We start from the raw sequence: 22,656 nt of genomic DNA on the forward strand, positions 1-22,656 counted from the left end.
ACAACATGGAAAAGCTAGATTATGAAGGTGTGGAAGACTCAAGATTTTCATTCTGGCTTCTACCAGGTAACAAATGAGATTCAAAAACATCCTGCTTGCCATCATTTTCTGCACAAAAATTAAATTACATACGCATGGTCTCCAGCATCTCTCTCTTCCTCTCCCTTATTATATTATACCTCTCTCTTTTGTCTGCCACCTGAATGGAAATGCAAACATTTTCCCAATTCTCTTTATCTGCTCCTATTCAATCTTTTTAACACCTGTAAGAACTCTTTGGATTCCTTTATTTATTACTCATCTCAAAGTTCTCTTGCTGTAAGAAATTCACAAATTTTAAGTAGAGTCCTCTCCACTCACAGCCCAGGGGAAGAAAACTCAAGCTCTCGCCTGGCTCCCCCTTCTGGACTCACAGGGACGCGCAGTTTTGCATCGTACCTCTGCTTTGGTCAGCTGCTCTCGGAGTTTCTCAACTTCTTCCCGGAGATCCCGGATAATTCGGGCATTAGGGTCCTCATTCACCACAGCGTGGTTAACGATGTGCTTGGCTCGATCTGCATACCTCAGCGTTGAGAGCGTTTCATCATAGTTATCTGCTGCAGGACTCACAGTAGCCACCATGGCCGTCTTGCTGTTACCTCCAAGGCTGTCCTAAGGAGAAGAAAGAAAGTTGAGTAGCATTTTAAAGTCGGAAGAACACATCATATGAGAAATGTGAAATCAGAAACAGTGAACAAATTTCGCCAGCTCAAACATGTTCAGCGACAGAGCGAGGGCCGAAAGGCAGGTGTACTGACTCCAGTACTGTGCTGTTTTTCTCTGCCAAGCTATGCTACTAAAACGAGGGAGTTTCAGCCTTTGACAAAGGCCAGGGAAATGTCATGAAAAATACCTTTATTTCAGTTTCACAAAAATTAATCCTAAATTAATGTGTCTTATTTTATAGGTAAGATGATACCACAAGTAAACAGACTACTCAGAATAAAAAAGGACTCCTTACATGCCTCCAAACCTTTGGAAGAGTAACAAGGATGATACTTACTTGACAACCCCTCCACCACCCTCTGTACTGGGAGTCTCTGTGAAGCCTAATGAAGGCTCAGAAAGTTGCTGTTACAAGCCACGAAGCACCTTGTAAAGTTTTTAAAACATAAGGTACAATTACGGTCTTAGAAAAACATGTTAAACTTCATTTTCTTCACACTGATAGTACATCAGAAGCTACTAAGGTTTTAAGTTCTAAATAAGCACGTCCACCATTCAGACAGTGGTCCTAAGAAGACAGCCTCTCTTCAAGACACTCAAACTGCTAAGTACAGTCAAATGGCTTTAGGATTGACTAGCTTCCAACCGATTGAAAAAACAACCCTCTCTAGAGAACATTAAAAATGGTGAGATGCAACTCAAGTACAAAGCTAGACTTGGGACATTAAGCCCACGGCGCTCTGCTGCACCACAGACAAGGCTGCGTACCGGCTACCCTCCTGGTGCCCACACCTGGTACCCTCCCCTTCTGCTGAGTGTGGCCAGGACTTATGTATTGGTCTCTAAGGAACAAAAGTGATGGCATGTCACTTGTAAGGGTAGATTTAAAGAAGATGGTGGCTTCTGACTTGGGTGCTTTCCTTCACTCTGGGGGAAACGTGCTTCCGTGAGTGAGACCGCCCTAGGAAGCAAGGCCCACAGCAGTCAGTTTGGAAGCAGATCTTCTGGACCCTGCCAAGCACCAACCACGTAAGTGAGCAGACACCCCCCCGCACCAGTCATGCCTTGAGATGATGATAACAGCAGCACCCCGCCCCCATCCCCGACACTTTAATTACAACCCAGGCCAGACATCCCAGCTAGAGCCACTTCGTTAAGCCGCACGCACCCAGAGTCCTGACCTATGGAAACCCTGAGACAATAAATGACTTGTTTCGCGCTGTTCCATTCTGGGGGTGATCTGTTACAAGCAACAGATAAGTACTCATACACCAACCCAGGCTGAGATGAATCATCAAAGCAAACAAACAGAAAGAGTGAATACTCTGCAGTAACAGAAAGTCACTGAATGACAGACTCTCAAGATTAGAGGGAACACTCCAACAGACCAGTAACGGGGAATTCACCAGGGCATGAGAAAACAAAACTCCTTTGGGGCGACATTAACCTATGGGCAACTCCTACTTTGGAAGATACAAAGCCTTTCCATTCTTATTACATATAAAATGTGTTGGAACCATCTGTGATTTCCCCAGTATTTGTGCACACACTTCATTTACTTAGGTCTCCACCTTTTGTGAGATCAATTTATCACACAGTCTGGTTTTATCGACAAAAAAAAACAGGTTTGTTCGACAATGGAGGTTAATGTGGCACTCTGCCTAAAAATCCAGAACTGGTAAGTTGAACAGTATCCTAGCCCAGCTGGATTCTGCCTTCAAGCCCAACATGATTTCCACTCCCCCACGGCTGCCCACAGTACATATTTGATAACACAGAGAAAGTTCAGACCTGGGATTCAGTAAGATGACCTGACATCTTTCCAAATTACCTTGCCCTAGTTTCAGAAACAAAGTGATTCCTAAGGTTTTGCTAAAAGTTCAGCATTATTACAGACAATATATCCCTTATTCATATACCAGCGGAAGTTCGGTTTTCCACAGAACACATAATTATACTGATGGAGAAAATATAATCTAGTGCATGACACAGAAGGAACTACATACAACTACTTTGGACTTTAGGAAGTCAAAGCCATGACTGTTTGCTTCACTCTTCCCTTCTAGACATTCATCTCACATAGCTGGTGCCCCAGATTTGGCAACTTTGAGAAAAATTTCACGAAGAGTCCCCTGCACATGAATGAAATTCAAATGTGACACAACAAGAGTGCAGGAGTTCAATCTCATTGCAGTTTGGTTGGTTCGCTAGCAGCATCACACTGCCCTCTGAGAACCACCACACATGGCCAGCCCACGTCAACAGCAAATGCTATCAGTTGAAAGGGGATTTGTCACAATAATTACCAAAGGAGAAAAGCATGTATATTGTGCTTCAATTTATGCTGAGAAAAGGAAACCTGGCAAATAAAAAATGCTTGATATTTTAAAAGCCCTTGTTCATGGAACAACAATACCCTTATGTTAAAAATGACCTCATGCCATCAGCAAAAAGGAAATCGCAACAAAAGAACTGGCACTCATTCAAGGAGAAAGTAGAACGTGTCTTGTTTACTCGGTAATTGTTTAATTAGGCAAATCAGACTAGGTTTGTCTCAAAGGTGGCAACTGCAAATTAAAAAGACACAGGAAAGAATTTACTTTTGGAAGTCAGAATTTTTAAAAGCTGAAAGAACTCTGTGAAGACATACAATAAAGTTATTTCATTTTACAGATGAGAAAGTGAGAGCCAGGAAAATAACAGACATTTCAGAGGTCACGGAGCTGGTTCAGAACAAGGCTGAAATTACTTATTCCTTCGACTCTTCCTGGAGCTCACCGTCCAGGGTGGATGCAGGTAAGCAAACACTATATAATGGGAACTAGATGATAGAAACAAATACAATATGGTCAGAAACAAACAGCAGAGAGCCAACTCTTGAAAGGTTAAGGAAGACTCACAGAAATTGACACTGGAGACCCAAAGATAGAGAAGCATTACCCAGGTAAAGGCAGAGGGGAGAGAAGGGAGGAGAGACTGAAGAGATGGGAGGGGAAAGCATGTTCCAAGTTAAATAGGACTAAAGTCCTAGAGGTAAGACAACACTCATCACTTAGCTAGAATTCGTAATACCAAGAGGCACAGGATGAACAATAAAAAGTCAAGGGGGTCAGCTCACGGAGGACCTTGTAAGTCACACACCATTTAAGAATTTGGACTCCATGGCTGGGTGTGGCGACTCGCACCTGTAATCCCAGCACTTTGTGAGGCTGAGGCTGGAGGATCCCTTGAGTCCAAAAGTTCAAGACCAGCCTGGCCAACATAGTGAGATCCCATTTATACAGAAAAGGAAAAAAGAATTTGGACTTTATCATAAGGGCCTATGGACAATTACTTAAGAGACTGAGGGTTAAGAACATTAATTTAGAAAGATGTTCCAACCTAACCAGGGAGAAAGGACTGGACTAAGAAATCTCAAGGGAAATGACTGTCATACAGCCAACAGATGAAAATGGCCATCATTAGCGAGGTGGTGGTAGGAATGAAAAGAGGGGGATGAGTTAGAAAGGTACTCATTAGCTGAGCACTCATTACCAGACGTTACTTCGTGTTAAGAGGCCCACATTTAGACGGTTATTCAGAGGACCAAAATTCATCTTAATGTGAAACAGTTCTCCACTGACCACTTAGCGAACGCATAGCCCTCATTTAATGGTTGTTCTATCCTCCCTGGGAGAAGAGCACTCACATCCATCCTGGACCAAATCGCCAAGAAGAGCTGCAGCTTCTCTCATTCTCAGATGTCACATGCATTAAGAGCACAACACAATTACAATGCAAACACAAGGAAAAAAAAAAAAAAAGCCCTGTGAAACTGAAAATATTATAGAAGATGAGCAATTTTACAAGTTCAGTGGAAATTATGTTGGAGAATACAGGAAGTATGCGTATGCCAAACGAGGATCCAGGTGACTCAGACTAGGAATTTAAGAAGGAAAAAGCAACAGGGGCCTCAACCCACTTTAAAGGAAAAGGATCTGCACTTCAAGCAGTTTGGAGAAGGTTCTGGGAAAACCGCTTAAGCTCTGGAACATGTTTTGCAAAAAATGCCCCTATTCACGATCTTCTGTGAAGGTCAAATGATGCAAAAAAAAAAAAGAACATACACATTTTTTCTTTTCTTTTCTTTTTTTTTTTTTGAGACAGAGTCTTGTTCTGTCACCCAGGCTGGAGAATAGTGGCATGGTGTCAGCTCACCACAACCTCTACCTCCTGGGTTCAAGCAATTCTCCTGCCTCAGCCTCCCAAGTAGCTGGGATTACAGGTACGTGCCACCACTCCCAGCTAATTCTTGTATTTTTAGTAGAGATGGGGTTTCGCCATGTTGGCCAGGCTGGTCTCAAACTCCTGTCCTCAGGTGATCTGTCTGCCTCAGCCTCCCAAAGTGCTGGGATTATAGGCATGAGCCAGCCATCATGCCCAGCTAAATCACACACACACACACACACACACACACACACACACACACACACACACACATTTTTTTTTTTTTTGAGACAGAGTTTCGCTCTTGTTACCCAGGCAGGAGTGCAATGGTGCGATCTTGGCTCACCACAACGTCCGCCTCCTGGGTTCAGGCAATTCTCTTGCCTCAGCTTCCTGAGTAGCTGGGATTACAGGCACGTGCCACCATGCCTAGCTGATTTTTTGTATATTTAGTAAAGACGGGGTTTCACCACGTTGACCAGGATGATCTTGATCTCTTGACCTCTTGATCCACCCACCTCGGCCTCCCAAAGTGCTGGGAATACAGGCGTGAGCCACCGCGACCGGCCCAAATCACATATATTTTTAACGAAAAAATCATGACAAATATCCAGCAAACACTTGACTTATTTTTAACACATAAAAGTTGCAATTATAACCTAAATTAACTAAACAGCAAATTAAGCGAGCTTTTAAAAAATGCTTTTGGTTTCATTCTTTAAGTACTATGAACAATTTTTTTCATTATTTTCTATCAAAGGCTGGTAAACATCAAGTCAGTATCCTTCTAATGAAAAACAACCTTTGATAAGAAGAGCACAGCCTTGGCAAAAAAACAGCTGCACAGTTAAAGTCAGTGCTGATTCCAATCCCGATCCTGACATTCATTAGTTCTGTACCCTCTGTCTCATCTGACCACTGGGAACACCACCCTTGCCCTTCTGAGAAGGAAATGAGACAATGTCCATGAAGCCCTTGGCACAGCACCAGATACTCCTGCAGCAGGTGCTCCCGGCCTCCAGCCCAATGAGGCCACTCCACGACCACCCATGCCATTTTCACTATGTCGATTAACAAAAGATACTTCTTGTGGTTGTTTTAAATGGACTCACGCAGCAATACTGAAACAAGGATCAGGAAATGTTTCTGTGGAAAGTCTGAGGAAGAAGTATCTTATTAAGATGTCTTCTAGAGACCAGCCATGGTGACTCTTAACTGTAATCCCGGCACTTTCGAAGGCTGAGGCAGAAGAATGCTTAAGCCCAGGAGTTCAAAACCAGCCTAGGCAACATAGCAAGACCTCATCACTACTAAAAGTTAAAAAAAAAAAAAAAAAAAAAAAAAAAAAACGATTAGCCAGGCATGGTGGCGCATGCCTTTAGTCCCAACTACTCAAGGAGGCTGATGTGGAAGGATCACCTGAGTCCAGGAGCTCCACATTGTAATGAGTTATGACTGCACCACTGCACTCCAGTCTGGGCAACTGAGACATTCTAGCTGGGGTGGGCGGGTGGGTGGGGAGGAAAAAAGACTTCTTCTATAAAAAAACAAATTTCTGGCCAGTCATAATGGCGCATGCCTGTAATCCCAGCACTTCAGGAGGCTGAGGCGGGTGGAAAACTTGAGGTCAGGAGTTCAAGACCAGCCTGGTCAACACAGCGAAACCCCATCTCTATTAAAAATTAGCCAAGGATGGCAGCATGAGCCTGTATGTAATCCCAGCTACTCGGGAGGCTGAGGCAGAAGAATCACTTGAACCAGGAGGTGGAGGTTGCAGTGAGCTGAGATCGTGCCATTACACTCCATGGTTACCTTTTACGATAAGAGCACCTAAAATATATTCTCTTGGCAAATTTTTTTGTATACAATACAGTGTTATTAACTACAGTCCTTACACTGCCCATCAGATCTCTAGACTTATTATCCTATATAAATGCAAGTTTATTCACTCATTTTTAAAGATATCTATTTACTCTATCATTTTAATGGCTTTTGTGAGAAAGGATTATATTCATCCTCCAAAGTCTTGAATTTTGTTTGCTTGTTTTTCTAATTATTCTACAGAAAAAAACTACAAAATATTTTTGTTAGTCTTGCAGAAGTAGAAGTGCTTATGCTGTTTGAGACAGAAGGAAAAGTAAATTTATTTTTTTTTAGTTAGGGTAAAAACACTGAGTTATTTAGTTATGTAGACTGACATCAGTGATTCTAATAACAAAATCTGAGTAAAAATGTTCTACTTTAAAAGACTGAAAGTTAGAATTGTCTTTATGATGAATCGAATTCTTTTAGTCTTGTTCCTAATAATTATCTCTTATTATCTGATGTTCGTGAGGTTGCATGAAGAACCTTTACAAGGAGTTTTAATTATCACAATTTGTTTACACTTTTATTTAAATTTTAACAGTACTGCATTTTGGTCAAAGGAAGTAATCAGTTTTCTACTGTGGCAAATTTATTGAATTTTAGCATTTTATTTAAGAAAGAACACACTGACATTTATGCAAATAATGTTTTATTTTAACAAAACATATTCAAATAGTGCCCGGAGTTTTGAATTTAAAAAATTGAATACTAGTAACCCTTGAGAGGAGGTAGAAACCAGGAGAAACCCCTACATTGTTTCACAAAGGCCATTTTCTAATCATACTATGGACTAAATCAGTAACTGTGTCCTCTACCAAGCTACTGGGGTGGCCCATGTTGAACTCATCTTAATATTTTCAACCCCTAATGCAAGGCATGCCAAGTGCTCAACAAATTCTTGATCAATAAGAAAATAAAGCATCACAAAACTGAACAGCGTGCATGAAATTACTTCTCCATTTTAAAAATAGAAAACAAGTATTAAAGGATTTAGTCAGGTGACACCTCTATAAAAGGGTTAAACTGTCATTGCAACTTACATCCGCTAATTCCCAGTCTGATATCCAACTCACCACACCAACTTATGAAGACTAAAGGCACCCTAGAAGGCTGGCGGAAGCTGCCAAGTGTCTTTTTTAACCAAACTCCTATTACACATTATCACTGTCTCTGCCATGGATCTATCACAAACTCATGTTCTAACGTTGTGTGTGCACATCTTATCTCCCTTGTGAGCTACAGAAGGCAAGAAGTGCGCTCTGTCTTTCTGTGTTTAAAATGGAGCATGTGTTCTCCTCCTCCCACTGGACGTTGGCTTTTTTCTTTCTCACTTCCATTGCTCTTCCATGCTGAATCCATTCATCAATGAATGACTGTATGCCCTACTCTGCAGCCTCTAACAACAGAACTACCTAATGTAGATGATGGGGTGATAGATGCAGCAAACCACCATGGCATGTCTGTAGCTACGTAACAAACCTGCACTTTCTGCACCTGTACCCCAGATCTTAAAGTACAATAAATAAATATTTAAAAAAAAAAAAAGAAGCCAAAAGCAATAAAGCCATCATGAATAAAGCTAAACAGAAAGCAAGGTCTGAATGTCCTGAAGTTAAAGAGAAAACAAGCTCCAAAATATCAGCCCAACAAAAGGGTCTATGGAAGGCCAGGGTGGCCCAGTTGAGCATGGGGCCAGCGGAGGCTCCTCCTCCATGACTCAGGCAGCAGTCAGATTCACACGAGGCCCTTTCTCTACTCCCCCAAATTTCCAGAAGCAATCATGTGATTCCACATGCACCCAGCAACCCCGCTGCATCCAAGTTCCAGTAAGCTTGGTTGTGAATTGCTAGGAAAAAAAACCCTATGTTTATTCCATCAAAAATGTCATTACCATAAGAGCCTAATAATTATACATTTGCCCACCGATGGAGGACACGACACCTGGAAGGGATTAGCAATCTACTCTTTTTTCTTCCTTCTTGCCAACCACCAAAAGTATGCCGGGAAGAAAAAAAGAAAAACTTACTTTGAGCAGCCAAGTGAGAACTGAGTCACGATACGGAACGAATTTATTCTTGTTTTTGCCAGCACTCTGATCTGCAAGGGCTGAGATAACCAGGCCGAGGGTGGTGAGGGACCTGCACAGTGCAGCAAACCGAAATAATGACAAAAATGGAAGCTATCAAATGTCACAGTTTAGCACAAAGATTGAACACCAAGATGCCCTGGACCTGCATGTGAAAAGGACCCTGTCAGCATTTTGCCACTCAGTTCAAAAGCACAAAACTTGAAATAGCTCTTTTCTCCCAATACTGCTATAAGCAATAAAAACGCTTAGCCCAGTATTTTTTAGTACATAAAAACGGGAGCTGTAAATCTTCAAGTCAAGGTAACACAAAAACCATGTATCTTTAAGAAAGGAAGGCAGAAACACAATAATTAAACCACAGGACAAACGAAAATTGTACATATGAGCTTCAATAGCAGGACAGCATCTGTGTGACGGTGCTCTGTCATCTCCATTTGCTTATGACTCCTATGTGTCCTTCTGGGAGCCACAAACACAGAAAAGCTTCCTACCCATAATGAGCTAACAATTTAGCTTGAGAGAGAAAATTTAACCCTATGAAGGAACTGGTAAACTAAATATTACTTCATAAAGTCTTAGCTTCTTGGACTTGGGACAACTCCGGCAGTGTTTATAAAAGGAAAAGCTCAATGTGGTTAGTGCATGTTTCTCCAAAGAGCATCACACAGGTCAAGATCAGCAGCTCCACTCCGAGAGATCAACTACCTTTTGATCTTCTCTATAGCTTAGACCAGTGGTTATCACCTGGAGGGTGACTGTGTCCCCACAAGGAACAGCCATTGAGAGTGAGGTCAGCTTGACTTAACTAGGGGTGCGGGGAGAGGTGGCGGCTACTACCGCCATCTAGTGGGGAGAAGCCAGGGATGCAGCTAGACACTGCAAAGCACAGATCACCCCTCCCATGAAAAGAATTACCCAACCCAAAAGGGCAATAGGGTCACCACTCAGAAACCCTGACCTGACTGAAGCTGTGCTCTTCGGCCCCATCAGGCATCTCAACAAAATCTAAAATGAGCCCAGGCCCACTGAAAACACCAGAAAAAAATTCCAAATCACCTTGTTATTTTAATAACCACAGATATTCCCCTATTGGCTATTAAATCAATAAAGCAATAAAAATAAGCTTCGAGCACTTACTTGTTTATGTTGCTCCCTTCCTTCAGCCTGTCCCCTGCAGCACCGGTCTTCGTTGCTCGTTCACTGCCAGCTAAATCCACCAGGCTGAGTTTGCTCACTTTCTCTCCAGATGTCTACAAGGAAGTCAATCAACACTAAGAAACAGGAACACAGGGCCAGGCATGGTGGCTCACGCCTGTTATCTCAGAACTTGGGAAGGACAAGAAAGAAGAAGCACCTGAGCCCAGGATTTCAAGAACAGCCTGGGCAACACAATAAGATCCTCTCTCCACAAAAAATTTAAAAAAAACAGCTGGCCATGGTGGTATGTGCCTATAGTCCCAGCTACTTGGGAAGCTGAGGTGGGAGGTCACTTGAGCCCAGAAGTTCCAGAGTATAGTGAAACTGATAGTGCAGTCATATAGCTCCATCGCTGTATGACTGCATCTCTGAATTCCAACCTGAGCGACAGAGACTCTGTCTCTTAAAGAACAATACAGGGCGGGTGCGGTGGCTCACACCTGTAATCCCAGCACTTTGGGAGGCAGAGGCAAGCAGATCACCTGAGGTCAGGAGATCAAGACTAGCTTGACCAACATGGAGAAACCCCGCCTTTACCAAAAATACAAAATTAGCCAGGCGTGGTGGTGCATCTGTAATCCCAGCTACTTGGGAGGCTGAGGCAGGAGAATCACTTGAACCTGGGAGGCAGAGGTTGCGGTGAGCCAAGATTGCACCACAGCACTCCAGCCTGGGAAACAAGAGTGAAACTCCAACTCCCCCACCAAAAAAAAAAAAAAAAACACACACACACACACACAAAAAGCAGTTCTGTCACAACTAAATGGATTTATGATGTAAACCCTTTTATTAAAAGTATTTACTCTTACTTCAGTTGGGCACGGTGGCTCATGCCTGTAATCCCAGCACTTTGGAAGGCTGAGGTGGGCAAACCATAAGGTCAGGAGATTGAGACTATCCTGGCTAACACAGTGAAACCCAATCTCTATTAAAAAATATAAAAAATTACCCAGGCGTGGTGGCACACGCCTATAGTCCCAGCTACTTGGGAGGCTGAGGCAGGAGAATTGCTTGAACCCAGGAGGCAGAGGTTGCAGTGAGCCGAGATTGCGCCATTACATTCCAGCCTGGGCAACAAGAGTGAAACTCCATCTCAAAAAAGAAAAAGTACAAAAAGCAGTTCTGTCACAACTAAATAAATTTATGATGTAAACCCTTTATTGTAAGTATTTACTGCTACTGCAGTCGGGCACAGTGGTTCATGCCTGTAATCCCAGCACTTTGGGATGCTGAGGCGGGCGAATCATGAGGTCAGGAGATTAAGACTATCCTGGCTAACACAGTGACACTCCGTCTCTACTAAAAAATATAAAAAAGTACCCAGGCGTGGTGGCACACACCTATAGTCCCAGCTATTTGGGAGGCTGAGGCAGGAGAATCGCTTGAACCAAGGAGGCAGAGGTTGCGGTGAGCTGACATTAGGCCACTGTACTCCAACCTGGGTGACAGAGTAAGACTCCATCTCAAAAAAAAAAAAAGTATTTACTGTTGCTTTAAAATTATTTTGTGCTGCTATAACACACTGTAAGAAACTCTTACAATCTAATGATGGAGACACAGAAAATTTATAAAATGAAAGCTAATTATCTCAGAAACATAGTGCCTCCAAAATGGGCCATTTTGAAGGGCGCCCAACAAAATTTCCAGAGCAGTATATAAAAGTATTTCCAAGATTTAAATTTTACTATTAGAAACTGTGTTTAAAATTTCATGAATATTTATCAATAATCCTGAGACAAAATGCTTGCAATTCTGACATAAAAATTTAATCTGACCTTTATATAACAGAAGAATCCCTCAAAATCTCAGAACATTTTCTATTATGTACTCCTTATTCTTATATAATTCTATTTTACTTCATGTCAGGGGTGAGATTCACATCTTTTTCTTGTTAAGATACTATATACATACAGATAACACAGATATCTTTATCAAAGTGTTTTCTTATCAAGCACATAATGTAACATACTTTATACTTCAGTAACAATAAAAGAAATGCAGGAAACCAACAGCAAAATCTGTAGATTGGATCATTTTTAAAACTTTCCTTTAAAATAGACGTTTATTTCCATAAATAAACATGCTGTTAACGAAAGGATATTCAGCGTCCCAAGTCAAAAATACTTTGTTTTTTTTTAAAAAGTATTCAGTATGTTTTTTGTTTTATGGCGAAAAGGAAATAAGAAACAAAGAACTTTTTGTTGTTACACTAATCTTGCTGTGATGGTAAAAGGAGAAAAATATGCTTTCAGCAGATGAAAATCCTGCCAAAATACAGCACTCTGCCAGGGTGATTATTTTACCTTCTGGTATTTGAAATGGACACACTAGGGGGTAGACATCATAATAAAGTAAGTAAAATTCACATAAAAAGAGGGAAAACGCAAATATACTAGGCAACAGAGAGGTCTGCAATGTGGCAGAGGCATATATATCTCTGATTGGGTTTATCTTCCTAAGATTCAAAGCCAAACACTCAAAAAGTTCTTCTACAGAAGTGGGTGATTTTATAGTACCATTTTCTGAGTGTCACTTATTCCAATAGTGTTTCACAGAAGGCAACACTGCAAAAGAACCTCCGCTAAATCAGCTAGTTTTTTTGTTGTTGTTGTTTTGTTTTTTTGTTTTTGTTTTTTTTTTGATACAGGGTCTTGCTCCGTTGTCTAGTACAGTGGGGTAATCACAACTCACTGCAGCCTCAAATTCCTGGGCTCAACCGACCCTCCCACCTCAGCCTCCCTACGCTAGGTCTATGGGCATGAACCACCCACACCACACATGCTAATTTTTAGATTTTCTGTAGAAATGGAGTCTCACTATGTTACCAGACTGCCTGGGCTCAAGCAATCCTCCCGCTATGGCCTCCCAAAGTGCTGGGATTGCAGGTGTGAGGCACAGTGCCTGGGCAAGGAAGAGCACTACCACTGGCTCATGCAGTTATCCATCACAGTTTAAAACACAAAAGCTGCTGGGACAGAGACACTGGGCCACCGGTGCACTTAACTTCTGCTCCACCTTCCTTTAGTGGGAGCGGGTGGGGAGCTTAAAGCCACATTTCTCAGACTCCCTGGCAGCCTGGGCTCAGGATACACCTGCTAGAGGCTGGAAAGCAGAAGTAGAGCAGAGGCCGCCCGCTGCCCCTTTCTGGCTTTTTCTGTTGGCAGAGGGACCGGGGAAACACAAGCACATGCTCCAGCTCCCAGGGTGCTACGAGACAGCAGCATGGACAGAAGCGACGTCTCTCTTCTTGCTTTCTGGATCACAGCTACGGGTATGCCTGGAACTCAGAGTTCTACAGGTGTCCTCAGAGGTGGCACTGCCCCAGTAGCCAGATGTGTACTGTTCGGACAGTTATTCCTCAAGAGGTAGTCTAGAACCCAGATGTCCCAACAATCCCAAATCACCTGCTTCCCTACATGAAATCCCTTTCTGCTGAGCTAGAGTGGCTTGTTTCTTGTCCAGAGTCCTCATGGATACACAAGTCTAGCCATGACTTTAATTCATCTAACACCTGAAGAGGAAAAAAATAAACCACCATCCACTTTAGAAATGTAGAAACAGGTCATACATAGGAACACCTACCCCAGACTTCACATCGTAGAGTGTGTGTGTGAGGGTGATTTTGAAAACTGCATGGGATCGGCTACTCTCCTCGTTCATGTTGGTTGCAGCGACAGTGCGAGATTTGTTACCCTCAGACATCAACGACTCAATATCCTAAGTGGAAACAAGCCATAGGCCCACGTGTCATTCCCTGTGTAATACACACTAAAACTCTGCTATACCACGAAATGCATTATAAATTTTGCTACTTAGTCAACGACATTTGGAGTTAAAAACACTTTGTTTCTCAATGAATGTTGAGCCCCTGGGAGTACAAGAGCCAATACTGTCTCTGAAAACTCAAAAAAAAGTACATCATTTGCTACAGGTATAGAAGTGGCAGCTTCGGCTTAAAGTCCAGAAGCTGCAGCTGTTCATCTGCACACAAGATGAACAACTATGACATGCCAGCCCCCATCTAATACAGAAATTTGAAAAAACTTAATACAGAAGCAATACAAATTTATTGTTAAAAAAATTAGATTACACAAAGAAGCACGCAACTAACTTCTGTTATCTGTCCCTTCATCCAGACCTATCACCGACTACCACTATCTTACCAGACCTGTTTGTAAAAATTAGAACCTCAACAGACTTATTTTCTGCACTGATTTACCCCTTGGTTGCTGCTACTACTACTAAGAAACAGAGACAGCAAAATACAAGAAGACGACCATGGAAGTTTTTCTTTTTTTTTTTTTTTTTTTTAATGTTATAAGCTCTGAAACAATTAACCTGGATTTTAGCTGCATTAATAACAATGCAGATCTATGACACCCATCTGCCTCACAAGGATCTTATAAGGAGTGAGAAAAATGGTATATATGTAAGTTGACTAGATGCTTCCCATTATCCAGTGTTCACTTCCTTCCAGTAAGGATGCCCAAATCTTCAACTTAGCACATCTGGCCAAGCTAACAGACTACATCTCCCAGATGCCCCTGCAGCTCAGTCTGGCCACATGACATTTTAGTGGATAAGATTTAAAATTAAGATAGGCCATGTGGGAATTTTCCTTAAGGGAGTAGGCATGCTATCACGTGTTGGTTCTGAGAGCCATCTTGAACTAAGGGAATAAGGGCATTACCACCCCTCTCTATGCTGACCACTGGAAGGAATCTAGGTCCCTAATAACACATTTGGGACCACCATACCAGCCCTGAAGAGTCTACCTCCAGATTTCTTTTCAATGAAAAGTCTTGTTTCAATCACCACGCATTTGTTCACACTTTCAAATGTATAATGAAAGCACCTACCTAGACCAGGTACTTTTCAGACACTGCAGATATACAATGGGCAAAAGAGACAATAATCCATGTTTCAAAGAACTTAACTCTGTTACATTTTTTAATGTTTTATGCAGCTGAACACAATCCTGACACACATTACCAAAAACTGAAAATCACAGGTTTCTATTAAAAAAAAGTCTATGAAAAAATTCAACTTGATACATAAAAAGCCTCCAATTAAAAACATTAATTGGAAAAAGAAGTAAAAGTGGGCCCCAGAATGGGGCAAAGCAGCCAAAGATAAAACTCACAATTTTCTACATCTATTCCAAACCCACTGTAGATCCATTAAGTCTGATAACTTTCCATTTAAAAGCAAAATCCTAGTCTATATTTACTCGCTGGTCTCTGACCAACTACCTCATTTTCAGGATTTCTGTAAAAAGTAACTTAGTAAGTGATGCTATTATACATTTAATTTTTTAAAATAATAACAAATTAAGCCAAGAAAAAAAGCAGTCCCACCCAACTACACTGAATTTAAGTCATTCCCATGCAGGATATTACCTTGTAGCTTGTGACAGCCAGTTTAGAAAGTCCATCCACATAAGGTCCCAATACACTATGCTCTCTGACTTTCAACGTCTGACGGCTTCTGTTCATGAAAAACAAAGAAGTGATTTTTTTAACAATAGCCTGTTTCTAAAAAGGACTCAGCTGTGCTCCGTAAAAATATACAATGAATTCAAGAAAGACCCCAAATAAATAAAACCAATGGACTTGATCGCCAAAGAATTTAAACCAAACTTTAAAATCCTCACTGCGAAGGAAAACTCCATGTGATTAAATATCACATCACTCAAAAGGGTACATTGTGGGATGTCTATTTACTACTGCAAAGAATGCAGAGTCAAATAAATATGAACAATCTATTTGTCTCACACAGAATGTGGTACAAAGAGCAGAAACTCAGTAAATGTTAACTGTGCAGGAAAGGAAAACTACAGACCAGTCTCAGTCATGAAGAGAGACAAAAGACAACAAACTGAATCTAATGATTTCAAAATACAAAATTGGGCTTCTCTCAGGGCTTCTAGCTATTGACCATTGGAAAAAAAGATCCATGCACTTGGCTGGGCGAAGTGAGTCATGTCTGTAATCCCAGTACTTTGGGAGGTCAAGGCCGAGACAAGCAGATCACTTGAGGTCAGAAGTTCGAAACCAGCCTGGTCAACATGGCAAAACCCCATCTCTACTAAAAATACAAAATCAGCCAAGCGTGATGGCAGGCACCTGTAATCCCAGCCACTAGGGAGCCTGAGGCAGAAGAATTGCTAAATCCACGGGGCAGAGGTTGCAGTGAGCCAAGATCACTCCACAGTACTCCAGGCCTAGGGGACAGAGCAAGACTCCAACTCAAAAAAAAAAAAGATTCATGCACTTTCATCACAGCCTAAGAGGGGGAGGGGGTGGGAAAATGTGATCATTTCAATAAATGCATGAAAAAAGATTCAATAAAATTAAGGCCAGGGTGGTGACTCACACCTGTAATACCAGCACTTTGGGAGGCCAAGGCAGGTGGATCACCTGAGGTCAACAGTTCAAGACCAGCATAGCCAATATGGTGAAACCCCATCTCTATTAAAAGTACAAAAATTAGCTGGACGCAGTGGCACGTGCCTGTAATCTCAGCTACTAGGGAGGCTGAGGCAGGAGAACTGCATGAGCCCAGGAGGCAGAGGCTGCAATGAGTCGAGACTGCGCCACTGCACTCCAGCCTGGGTGACAGAGTAAGACTCTGTCTCAAAAAAAAAAAAAAATTAAAATTAAAGTTAAATATTCCTAAGTTTAAAAAAAAAACCTCTTAACAAACAAGGAATTAATAAACTCAATAAAGAACATCTGAGAAAAATGTAGAGAACAGATAGCATACTTTAACAAATATGCATAATATTTTTGGTTTATAAGTGTCTGTCAAAGGGTACAAAGTTTGCACTAGGAGGAATATGTTGAGATCTATTGCACAGCATGGTGACTACAGTCAGTAATATAATGTGTATTTCAAAACTGCTGAGTAGATTTTAAATGTCTGCACCACAAAAAAAACTAAGTGTGTGAGGTGATGGATATGTTAATTAGCTTGATACAATCATTCCATAATATATACATGATCAAAACACACTGTAGTCTATAAACACGTATAATTCTCATTTGTCAATTAAAAATCAAATTCTAAAAAAGAATATTTGTTAATAAGATTAGTGGTGATTTTCATTTTGTATTTTTGTTTATCCTTATTTTATACCACAAATGTGTGTCCATTTTTGAACTACACAAAATCTGGTTTTTTTAAGTAAGTAATACAATATAATGCTTAAAGTTTTGTTTTTCTGAAACAGAGTCTCACTCTATTGCCCAGGCTGGACTGCAGTACCATGATCTCAGCTCACTGCAACGTCCGCCTCCTGGGTCCAAGCTGTTTTCCTGCCTCAGCCTCCCGAGTAGCTTGGATTACAGGTATGCACCACCACACCCAGCTAATTTTTATATTTTTGGTAGATGCGGGGTTTTGCCATGTTGGCCAGGGCTAGTCTTGAATTCCTGACCCCAAGTGACCGGCCCACCTCGGCCTTTCAAAGTGCTGGGATCACAGGCGTGAGCCACTGCGCCCAGCCAATGTCTAGACTTTTTTGGTGGTTCTTTGATGCCTGTGAAGAGAGGTGCATACTCCTCAGCTTGATATGCGGGCTCCTTTATAACCTGTTTTTGACCACCTCTTACTCAGAGTCTCCTAATCCTTACCTTAGGCAGGAATTAATTTACTTTTGTCCATTTATACTATAATAAACTTCGGGCTCTAGAATAGCAAGAATAATGTCTTATTACTTTGGGAGCCTGAAGTTCCTAGCACAAGTCCTGGCACGTAAGTAACACTAGGTAAATGAACAAAGTTTGCTAACAAAGTGCAGATGAGTGAGTGACAAAGAGGACTCCAAATGTGGTAGCTTCTGTGATTGGAGAGAGTACCAGTAACTAAGAAGGCAGGAGAGGAAGGGAAGAAATGTGGAACATATACAGTGAATGACTAGCACAGAAACTGAACCGCACTCAATCACTAATACCCATAATAAAGAAAGTAGACGAAAGTTTCAGACATGCAGATCACTTGAGGTCAGAAGTTCGAAACCAGCCTGGCCAACATGGCAAAACCCCATCTCTACTAAAAACACAAAATCAGCCAGGCATGATGGCAGGCACCTGTAATTTTTCCTATCACCAGTAAAATTAGCGGATAAGAAAATGACTGTTAAATCTAAGATCTATAGTACCTAAGATCAACCACTAAAAATGTCACTTACCACATAACTCTTGATAAAGCAGACACAGAATATCTGATTTACTTCTCACCTAGCATATTTTCTATTATCCTTTCATATTTCCTCTTAATGTATCCTCTATTATCTCCTGATTTACTATATACTAGATGTTGAATTAATATCTTCAGTACTAGAATGAAAAAAGGAAGTTTTCTCAAATGGTCTTTTACTGAAATGAGATCACCTTTAGAGTTTTTAATCCATTTACTCTGAATCTTCAGAAACTGAAAAAAAAAAAATATTTCCCAGAAATTTTCACTGGGGAGATAGAGCAGCAGCTTACTGACCACTTACTGTATGCCAGCAAGTGTTCTCAGAACTCAGGTGTATCATGCCCATCTATCTTCACCACAGCCCTCTGAGGTAACGGTATCCTATCATTTCACTCTCCAAGTTCCCTCTAGGCTCACAAGTTAGGCCTGGAAAGCCTAAGAAACCTGCTGAATACGAAACAAGTAGAGGCCCTAGATGCACAGCTATTCAAATTCCAAGCGCTTTGGAATTTGCTGTTAATTACTGCAAGTAAGCTGTTAATTACTCATCTATACACAAGACAAACATAGAAGAAATTGCTAAAGACTGCACACATGCAGATAAGTTCAAAAGATGCCATACAAGCACTGTGGATTAAGCACAAGAATGAACAGATATTAAGTCAGTCAGCTAAGAATTTCTGGAAAGAGTAGGTAGGTCTGGGCTGGATCTCAGAAAAGTGATGATCTTCGCAGAGGTCACAGTCCAAAAAAAAAAAAAAGTATTCCAGGCAGAACAAAAAAAAAACATGCAAGGGTATAATATTAAGTAGGATGCAGGAACCTGGGCCGTAAGGTACTCCCTGGCCTCTTTGTTTTGGAACATTTTTTATTTCTTACTTCTTTTGAGACAGGATCTCTTGTCCTGTCATCTAGGCTGGGGTGCAGTGGCACAATCTCGGCTCACTGAAGCCTCAAACTCCTGGGTTCAAGCCATCCTCCTGCCTTGGCCTCCTTTTGGTCCATGTTGACTTCTGTGCATCCTACTCTCCGACCATACTCAACTGCTGGATCATTCTCCAAAGGTGATTAATTTACACCTTCAAGGTGTGCCAGAGGTTGTTCCCTATGCCTGGGTAGTTCTCACCCAACTTCCCTGTGGACAGACTTCCCACTCAGTATGAAAGTTATCAAGGAAATACACTCTGTAGAATCTTCCCTTCTCCTCAGAGCAGTATCAGTCATGGTCTCTTTGCTCTCTAATTTGTACAAGCCTCCTTCACAAGTTAAAAGCTGATTATGGTGTATTTTAATTATTTGTTTACAAAACTCTCATTCTGTCTACACTGTGAGTGCACGCATAGTGCCTGCAGTATAATGATCCCTCAGTAAATGTTTGTTAAGTAAAGTTTGTATAGAAGCACTGAGCATCAATGCAATCTCCCTGTGAGAACCCTGAAGATTATCATCTTGGTCAAGGAAAACTGACAACAGAGAGGAGCTGAGGGTTCTGTTTGCTCTTGACTGAGAGTCACTAAGATTCACTGCCTCAAAGATCCTCTTTCCTTGATCATCTTCCTCATCCAGCAAAACCAAATGTCCTCCTGTCGTCCTCCAGACTTTCTGTAGGCCTCGGCTTATTTGGCTCTTTGACCTTCCTAATATTGTTTTTACATCGACAAGCCACAAGCTGGGCTCATTATCTCCATCTCTCTCCACTGTTGCACTTCCTTAAAATCTGAACTCTAAGAAGTCTTGATGAATGAACAGATTTCTAGATACCTCACACTTCCTCATTGAGCTACAGCTGCAGAGTCAAACCAGCGTTTGTGAAGGCCTCCTAAGACTTCTGACACAATTCTCTTTCAAAGTCTGTGCCATGAAATCAAGGGCCCTTTTTTTTTTTTTTTTTTTTTTTTCCCTGATAAAGGTCTACTTTATTCTTTTAATTGCTGCATGGTATTCTATAGCTTATTTAGCCAGTTATGTAACAGTGTATATTTAGATAGTTTTTTTTTTTTTATTTTTTTTTATTTATTTATTTTTTTCCCCCATGCTATCTCTTCCCACCTCCTCACCCCCCCGCCCCTCCCCCATTTCCCCCCAACAGACCCCAGTGTGTAGTGCTCCCCTCCCTGTGTCCATGTGTTCTCATTGTTCAACACCCGCCTACTTTTTTTTGTTCCTGAGAATCTTTAAAAATTCACTGTCCTTAAGACCAGGTTTCATCTCTCTAATTATGCCTTTCCCTCACCTCACAGCCTGCAAACAAAAAACTGAATTCCACCTGAAATGTCTTGGGTTAAAAAAAAACTCAAGTCCAGGAGTTCACGGCTGCAGTAAGCTGTGGTCGTGCCAGTGCACTGAAGCCTGTGTGAAAGAGTGAGACCCTGTCTCTAAAAATAAATAAATAAGATTTGCACTTATGCCTACTTAAGTCTGTTTTAATTCACAATGCTAAAACACTAAAGTCTGAAAGTTGTTTACCCTTTGGGATCAAGGAGGTCTCGAACTTTTTCATTATAAATTTCCATGTAGGACACTTCTACTTTAAAACTCTGCTCTTCATTTTCCTCTTTCTGAGTTCGTTCAAAGAGTCCACTGCAAAGTCTTGGGATTAATCCCGGTTGGTCAGCTGTGCCCATCATGGTATAAGATTTTCCAGATCCTAAGAAAATGGAAATCACAGTTACTATAGTCTCTTTGAGAAGTGAAATACATAACCCTCTTTCTATTGCTCCTAATAAATTATAAACACTTAGCAAAATACCAAAATGCAGTAAGAAACATACCCAAATACAATGAGAACAAGTACAGAAGCTTTCTTACTGCACATGTGAAATTGAAAAACAACTGTCCTTTAGAAAGAAACATAAACTTTTTAACATCTTCATACTTTTAAAAAATACCTAACACAACTGAGAAATAGTGAAGTGTAAAAGTTTTCTGAAATAAAGTGGAAGAACTATGTAATTAATACTATCATGCCTGCTCCCAACCAGTGATTATTGCACAAACAATACAGGTTCTCCCTCTGGACCCCAGAGCAAATTAGCTCACTACCCTTTCACTCTAGTGTGGAAACTAAAGAATACTCTTCTTTTTTTTTACATAAAATTATTTCTCAGCTGGGCATGGTGGCTCATGCCAGCTCACACCTGTAATCCCAACACTTTGGGAGGCCCAGGTGGGTGGAGCAATCACCTGAGTTCAGGAGTTCAAGACCAGCCTGGCCAACATGTTACCCCATCTCTACTAAAAATACAAAACCCTATCTCTACTAGAAATACAAAAAAAATTAGCTGGGCATGGGCAGAAGCCTGTAATCCCAGCTACTCAGGAGGCTGAGGCAGGATAATCCCTTGATCCTGGGAGGCAGAGTCTGCAGTGAGCCGAGATCGTGCCACTACACTCCAGCCTGGAAGACAAAGCAAGACTATTTAAAAAAAAAAAAAAAAAAAAAATTATTTTCTCCATTGTAAAATACAAAGAAAATTTAGAAAACACAGGAAAATAGAAAAAAAACGTACATTACCATAGTCTCACCACCCTAAAACAAATAACTATTGATACTTAAGTATAATTCCTTTTGTTTTTAGTAGCAGTGTTTTTGCAAATATCCTTTTAAACCACAAGTTGCTGTTTTTTGTCATACACCATTTTATCATCATAATACCTAAAGCTAATGTGCCACATTCCCTGAGTCCCAGGACTTTTGTAAAAAGTTTGCGCAATGTGAACTCGTTATGACAACCCTATGAGAAGGTCTGTGATCATCAGCCTTTGCAGGTAAAAAGACTGAAGGGCAGAGACATGAAGTAACTGCCCAGGTCTCTCCACTGGCCAGCTGCAGGAGCAGGACTGGAGCTGTCATTGCCTGGCCCAGCTTTCTGCTCTTTCAGCACGACACACGAGCCTTCTTGGAAACATTCAACACATTCTTCTGTGAGAACATTTCCAGTTAGACAAGATGTATGCTTTACTCTTACAAAAGTAACCCGTTTACTTCAAATAGATTTTCTTTTCTTGACCAGAGATGCAAAAGCCAAAAAGTTTATTAGTTATTACTGTGAGATAATAAGTACGTTCTTTTTGGTATTTTTTCTGTTATGATTCTTAAAGCCTTAAAAAAGCACGATATATGGGCATGGCTCATAATATGTTCAACAATCATAGCTCTGTATTTTTTTGAAAAACAACCCAGCCAGTGCCTTGTGAGAAAAATGAGTAAAGAAAAAAGATCCCGGCCGGGCGCGGTGGCTCAAGCCTGTAATCCCAGCACTTTGGGAGGCTGAGGCGGGTGGATCACGAGGTCAAGAGATCGAGACCATCCTGGTAAACATGGTGAAACCCCGTCTCTACTAAAAATACAAAAAATTAGCTGGGCATGGTGGCGTGTGCCTGTAATTCCA

The 22,656-nt window shown here is 41.2% G+C and overlaps 1 protein-coding gene across 4 annotated transcripts in view; it reads right to left on the reverse strand.

Moving 5' to 3' along the window:
- KIF13B (kinesin family member 13B) overlaps positions 1-22,656 on the reverse strand; it is a 246,379-nt gene that overhangs the window by 99,020 nt on the left and 124,703 nt on the right. For all 4 annotated transcript variants that reach the window (XM_074384129.1, XM_039461134.2, XM_039461133.2 and 1 more), the window contains 6 exons: positions 20,732-20,912; positions 15,463-15,550; positions 13,646-13,780; positions 10,004-10,116; positions 8,804-8,915; positions 439-651 (listed from right to left, as the gene is read on the reverse strand). In XM_074384129.1, the coding sequence (XP_074240230.1) occupies positions 439-651; positions 8,804-8,915; positions 10,004-10,116; positions 13,646-13,780; positions 15,463-15,550; positions 20,732-20,912 (842 nt within the window). The remainder of the gene's footprint in view (positions 1-438; positions 652-8,803; positions 8,916-10,003; positions 10,117-13,645; positions 13,781-15,462; positions 15,551-20,731; positions 20,913-22,656) is intronic.

The sequence above is a fragment of the Saimiri boliviensis genome, chromosome 13 (assembly GCF_048565385.1).
Source record: "Saimiri boliviensis isolate mSaiBol1 chromosome 13, mSaiBol1.pri, whole genome shotgun sequence".
NCBI classification, from domain to species: domain Eukaryota; kingdom Metazoa; phylum Chordata; class Mammalia; order Primates; family Cebidae; genus Saimiri; species Saimiri boliviensis.